General features: G+C 40.5%; 1 protein-coding gene across 1 annotated transcript; it reads left to right on the top strand.

The window, feature by feature from the left end:
* The first annotated feature begins 4,184 nt into the window (after positions 1-4,184).
* LOC311488828 (G-protein coupled receptor 35) lies at positions 4,185-6,254 on the top strand. Its single transcript, XM_084545679.1, has one exon. The coding sequence runs from the start codon at positions 4,690-4,692 to the stop codon at positions 5,551-5,553; it is 864 nt and encodes a 287-aa protein (XP_084401805.1). The 5' UTR covers positions 4,185-4,689; the 3' UTR covers positions 5,554-6,254.
* Positions 6,255-7,113: the final 859 nt, after the last annotated feature.

The raw sequence follows: 7,113 nt of genomic DNA, 5'->3' as shown, positions 1-7,113 counted from the left end.
TTAAAGAAGGACTGGGTGTAACAAACTAGCATATCTTTGCCCTTCATTGTACAGACGAGCTGTAAAATACACAGATCAGATATCAAGGTTCTGGACTCGGAGAGCTCCGCGACGTCGCACCCCGGGGAGTGCCATCTTGGTGTTAGTGTTGGTGATATAACATTGTAACCACCTCATCAGAGAATGGACATGGGTCTTCTGAGGGTGTCCTGTGGTGTCTGACAACACAGTGTTGTTAGTGGGGGCCTTTGGGTCCTATGGGTTGAGGGGAGGGGCCTCTGTGGATCATCCCACAGATACTTGATCAGTTTGGGATCTAGTGAATTTGGAGACCAGGTCAACACCTTGTGCTGTTTTTCATGTTGGTTTTTTTTAGTTGTTCCTAAACCATTTTTGTGTGTGTGCCTGTGTCAGGCTGCATCCTGCTGGGGATGGCTGCTGCCATCAAGGAGTGTCGTTGCTATGGGGTGAGGGTGCCTGGTCTGGTCTAGGTGGGTGGTTCCCTTGAAAAACGGAATTGTCCAGTATTTAGAAACAAAAGTACACGTCCTGTATTGAGCTGAAACGGGAACCACTTTGTCCTGTATTACCATGAGGATCAAAAATGGTGTGTAAAATGTCAATGGAATTAATCAATAGCAGGGTGCTTTATATGAAAATTTACAGTAAACTTATTCCCAGGCTGTGTCCCGCTCTGTGACCAGTCAGCTGACAGCGGGAATCCCGCTCATCTCATTGGTCGAGGTACTATTGCTTGCGAAGAAGAAACGGAAGACAACAAAGCAACAACTTTTCCTCACACTTTCTGATTGCACTTTTCTTATTACAAGAGGAATGTTTTGCCTTCTATTATATTCATTTATACTTTATACTTATACGTTTTAAGTTAAGCAGGACAGGTTTCTGTTTAAGAAAGATATTTATTATATTCTGTTAATTATGTTATTTTGTATTAAAAATAAATTGTTGAATAATAATTTGTTTTCCATGTGTTCATGTCACTCAAAAATACGTATCTAATTCAATTCAGGTTCGAGTCAAATAGTTAAAAAATCATTTTACACACACAAATAAGGGCTAAAAAAATTTTTACCACGCCGGGAAGGGGCAATCGGGTTGGCCGGCCCTGCCAATGAGGTGTCCCTTATTTATTTTTCAGGGAGTTGGTAACCCTAGTGGTACATGCTTAAGTAACATCCACACAAATGCCAGGTTCAAAAATTTCCCAGCAGAACATTGGATTATCACAAGAAGGTCAACGTTATTTACTTCGCCTGTCAGTGGTTTTAATGTTGTGGCTGATCGGTTTATGTGCACAGTTTTGGACTAGGTCTGAATAAAAGGTCACAGGCCTTACACTGATTCTCTGAGATTAGCAATCCCAGAGATTCATTCTATCTTTTATATTTTATATTGTAATAGTTATGATGGTTGTCTGTCTCTCTGTGTTAGCCCTGCGATAGACTGGAGACCTGTCCAGGGTGTACCCCGCCTCTCGCCCGATGACAGCTGGGATAGGCTCCAGCCCCCCCGTGACCCCTCACAGGACAAGCGGTTACAGAAGATGAATGAATAAATGAATGAATGAATAAATGAATGAATGAATGCAATAGTAATGTCTTCTGATTCTGATGTTGTTGTCACTGGAGCTCACTAACTGTATTTGAATCAGGAGAGACTTCCTTCTGAAATGAAAAGTAAAGGTTTTATTTAATAATGAGTACAAGATAAAAAATATCTTGATCTGATTGAGATCATCATGTTTGAGAGAGAGAGGGTAAGGGTGGAGGCTTAGAGGGGTCATGACTGTGGTGAAGGTGGTCAGAAGAAGAGAGAGGTGGGGATCTGGATGGGACGATGAGTCTGATGAGCTCAACCTGGGCCCTGGATGTAAAGACCTCAGGGGAACGGGGTGGAGGAGGGCCTGCAGCTCTTCAACTAAAATTGCAGCTAACAACACCACAGAAAAATATATTTTAAGTTTGACAGCAATGACAGCAATGACAGCAATGACATGATTACCTGGAACTTCCCTAGGCTTCTGATTAGAGAAACAGGAAGTGACTGAGGATAAAGATAGTCTTCCTGATTGAGCGAACGCTGAGCTTCATGTATCACAAAATAAATGTTATAATGTGCAAATTTGGACTTTTTATTATTATGTTCAACAAATGTCTGTTTTTCATTCGTGTCACGAAAAGCCCTGAAGCTTAGTCACTTTTGCGAACGAGTGAGTCAGACTTCAGAAGATAAACAAGCACAAGACAAAAAACAAAGCAAACACAAACACACTGTGAAGAACTGGGCTCCTCCGTTCCTAATTAAACGCCCATTAACCGAGCCATCATTGTGCAGCGTCTGGCTTGTGTGAGTGGCGGCCAGGCGGCCAGTGTCCAGGCTTCCCCCGTCGGTCTGTCTGATTGGACAGAAGCACTTTGATGGGGACGTGTTGACAAAATAGCTCATGAGCGTTAAGCGAGTTGGCCGGAGCTGAGCGAAGGTAGAGAAAGGCCTGCAGATGTCTCGATGGTTTCTGAGTCTGTTTAGATGATCTGCGTCTCACTGGATCCAGAAACCAATTTACGAAGATTTGGTTATAAACACATGTTTTTTCCAGGCTATTTTTACTCGTCTATTGACGTATGGCCATGAAAAATGATGTGAGAGTCAACTGTTTTCAGGACTGACACACTGACACATATTTTCCAAGCGAAATTTGTTGTCTTCTCTTTCAACAAAGCTAAACACGGACCCACTTCTCTTTACAGTCTAGCTGGTTGAGAGTGAGGCTGGACTCAAAGCTGCGCCTGTTGTGCAATGACAGGGTTTTACTTTGTAATTTCCTTTTCCACTCTGGCCCTGACATAGCAGCTCTTGGCCTCCTACTTTGACCTGCATCATAGTTTGACCTTGTTTGTTGTTTTTCCCTGATGAAAATTAATCGTCTTGTTAACCTATCTCATTTAATTTGAAATAGTTTGGAAGCTAGAATCTTATATCTCATATCGGAAAATTCATCGTGACCACCAAGCCACAACCTGCATTTGCATATGCGTCATTTTCTTTTTTTACGTGCCTATATGCACGTCTCTTACGTCTGTGTGGTTCAGCTTAATTTGTCGCTCAGCTTCATGTCACAAACAGAAAGCAGAACTTGAACTCTGCAGTTCGACTAACCACTACTGGTGTGATAACTGGGTTGTCAACTCATACTACAACTAGTCAAACCATTTTCCGAAGACAGTGGAAATGATGCTCAGTGCTGGAAGACATGCTGATGCAACTGCACGTAGAATCAGTTTAGAAAGATTTATGAACTAGAGCACGACTCCTTTGGTAAGTCCTGTTTTTTACTGGTTAACTTTGGACAGCAACAAACACTTGATATGGGTTCCTTTGACTTTCAGAAAATTTATTTGCATAAACATATATCTTATCTAGAACTCAAACCTGTTTCTTTGTTTCATTTTCTAATTTTGACTGTTTATTAATCGACACCTTAGTAACTGATGGCTCCTAGTTGCACAATGTAACTGGACGTTTGGAAAATGATAAGTTAATAAGTGTTTTTTTCCTGTTGTCAGCAATAATACATGACCGTCAGATATTAGTGTCCCTTTTTTTGAAGAAAACTGAATGCGTAGTAAACACTGAAAGTTCAAGTTCTGCGGTGACAGTGTTCTGACACTACGCTGCATACAGTGATAAGGTTACATAAATACATTTGGCCATGGCACTTTACATATTATTCTAAGTTAAAGTCTTCTGCCACATGCTGTTAGACTAGCTACAGCTTCATCTCAGCTGAACTATTGTGGCTCAGACTTTGAAGACAAAACTTATAATTGCCATGCAAGTGATAAACCACTTCCTCAAAAACAACAGCCTTGCAATAAATTTTAGTTTCATTTATAGTTAGTTATATTGCTCAGTTTATGTTGAAACACCATGAGAAAGGTTCCAATTCAAGCATGTGATCATTTTGGAGGACGTAGATTGTGGTGCTTCTAAACCGTATTGAATTCAACACAAAGGTGTTGGTTATATAGCCCACTGACTAAAATAAGGTTGCCAAAATAATAGAAACATGTCAATAGCCGCATAACATTGCCCAAGTCATATTTTAATGTTTTCGGAAAACAAAACAAAACAAAAAAAATAAAAAATTTTGGCAAACACATTGGTATTTTTTATTAATATTGTAACAGTGGCCAAAAAATGACCTAGGCAGTTATTCTATGAAGCTCACGATGTGTTGCTACAACTGAATACAATTCAATAGTACGATAAACCACAGCCTACAAAGTGAAAACACAAAGGGACTCAAATAGACTTTTATATGAGAGTGCATTCGTTTTCACTACTGTACCTAATGAACAGGAGAGTGAGTGTATATTACGTTAGAATTTGAACTAAAATGATTTTGAAAGACACCCAGTGGATTTGGCTGAACACAGAACGAGGGTCGTGTATTTGAAGTCTCTTCAGAGAGATCTCAACAAGCCAACATAATGTGTTTCAATGTACACATTAGCCAGCAAGTGTTCTTCTGAGACAGACTCATAAAATGTAAAAGCATGCTTTAATAGAGCAGGCCCATGCTGCACTGAATGAGCATTAATGCTGTGAATGTGTGAATGATGCATTTGCTAATTGTATTTAATTGTGTTACAGGGACACTTCCTAAGGATGAATTCCACTATGTGCATCAATGCCACTAGTACCGCATGCAAAGTGGACATCCTTCAGGGTGTGGGTTATGGTGTGGTATTTGTACTGGGTTTCCTTGTCAATGCCGCTGCTCTGCGGGCCTTCATCGCCAAACGGAACTCCTGGACGGACACGCACATCTACATGTTGAACCTGGCTATAGCCGATTTTGCCCTCGTCCTCTTCCTTCCCTTCAGGGTCTATGACGCCTTCTACTGCCTGCATAAGGATTACTTCTGCACTTTCCTCATTCACATACATTTCATCAACATGTATGCCAGTATCTTCACCACGGCCGCCATCAGCTTCCATCGCTACATAGTGATAAGGTTCCCCATGCAGGCCAGATCGTGGAGGAGGAAGAAAGAGACAGCTTTTGTCGTCTGTTTGGTCATTTGGGCACTCCTGGTGACAGTGAGTACTATATTTCGAGAGGAGAACTACCCTGAAAAACTCTGGACATGTTATGAAAGATGTAAAAATGAAACTCTTACAGTAAAGTTCATTGTGATCCTGGAAGGTCTAGGCTTCCTCCTTCCACTGGTGATCATGTTGTTCTGTTCCAGTCGGATCATCTGTATTTTGACAAAGATGGACAAGAAGCCAGAGGGGAAAAAAAGCATCATTGGCATTGTAACAGCAAACATGATCGTGTTCATCGTCTGCTACGTGCCTATCCACATTAGCTTTCTTGTTAACTACTTTCATGAGGTACCTGAAGACTGGAAAACATACACATATTTGCCTTCACACATATATTTAGTGTCAGAATGGATCGCTTCCACAAACTGCTGCTTCGATTCCATCAGCTATTATTTTTTACTAAAGAGGTTTTATTCATGAGTCAGCCAGAGTACAAAAATAAAAGTTCTTTCAGAACAGCGAGTGTGTAATCTCTCAAACGAATGACATATTTAAACGGATACTACACAGACTTTAGAGATCAGTTCAAAAGATAACTCTGAGATTGAGACTGAGATTTTATTTTGAAAGGGCCGGGCATTTAGGTGGCAGGGAAGACCTCATACAGCACATAATATCATATTTATTAAACTTTTATGAATTTTTCCTAAATGTTTTCACATATCTGACACAGAGCTAAAAAATGCAGAACAAGTATACTGTGAAGTGACTCACTTTGTTCGAATTACAGCTTGTAATTTGCATGAGTCTAATAGTTTTGAACGTTTTTGTTAATGTGCATGTGAGCTATTGGGTGGCACAGCTGGAATCTTCCACAATATGGTTTCCAACATTGCCCTCCCTCCTGCAGGACATGAATCAAAAATGCTGTTGTGTTGCATTATGGTACTTTATTGGAAGCAGCTTGGTACAGTCGCGGGTATATCTCCTGCTTTGTTTGTGAATATTTTTATTATAACGCCATGTGTTTTGAGCTCTCCATCTTCTTGGAATTGCAATACAAAGTTGCAGCAGCGACCCTTTAAATTATTGTGTACTTAGACTGCATGATTTATTATATTTTAAGTATGATCAAGTCGAATGTTAATTAGAAAAAGAAGTTTTCAGCTTTTTGTTATGTCAAGTTCTCAGTGTTACTGTGTTTACTCTGCTTTAGTTTGTACATCACAACCTTTACTGCTCTATGTGAAATAAAAGGAAACCAGAGAACAAGGGCTATTTTTAACTCTACCCTGGAACCCACAACTTACCGCAAAACAACAGCCTGGGTTGAGCTCAGACAGATGATGTCCGCTTACTGCAGCAGCACCCACAAAGCATAACACCTTTCACTCCCTCTGTAGTCAGAGGCAGATTAATGCAGGCCAGTGTCCAGCTCCCTCTCGTGGCGGGAAAAAGTGTATGCTTGAAAGATTTTCCACTTCCTCTCTGCTCTCAGTCTGCCCCTTAAGTAGCTTCAGTCTGCCAGCCTGATGACAAATATGTGTCATTTAAAGAAAATAAACTGCAATCACGATATCCACACATCGCTCCAGACGGCTGTGAAGCAATCGAGTTGTGAATGTTTGGGAGTGTGTGCGTGGGCACTTGCATAATGATATGCATTTATTTTAATGAATCCATTCAGAACCACACGGGACAACATTAGCAGTCAATTATATAATGCCATTTAATAGCACTAAAATGCATCTTACTTATTTTTTATATATTTTTGTACAACTTTTATTCTATTGTATTTGCTCTGTTAACTAGCAACTGTCACTTTATGGGAGCAACAGCAACAAAACAATTTCCTTGAAGGATTAATAAAGTATTCTGATTGTGATTCTAATGGTACTCCAAAGATTGATGGTTATTATGCTAGCAGTAGCTTAGCAACTGCAGAAACTTTCAGGCAGGCATCGGTCAAATGAGAAGGCTCAGCTCTGGCTGAGGTCTGGCCTGCGACTCTACTCTAATAACAGGAAGGAAACAACCGAA

This window comes from Chelon labrosus (genome assembly GCF_963514085.1).
Source record: "Chelon labrosus genome assembly, chromosome: 6".
In the NCBI taxonomy this organism is placed as follows: domain Eukaryota; kingdom Metazoa; phylum Chordata; class Actinopteri; order Mugiliformes; family Mugilidae; genus Chelon; species Chelon labrosus.
Note: the sequence above shows the minus strand (reverse complement) of the source record. Positions and strands in the feature narration are given on the sequence as shown.

What these genes read in the sequence shown, in the direction of transcription:
- LOC311488828 (XM_084545679.1), top strand. Translation starts at nt 4,690, where the DNA reads ATGAATTCCACTATGTGCATCAATGCCACTAGTACCGCATGCAAAGTG.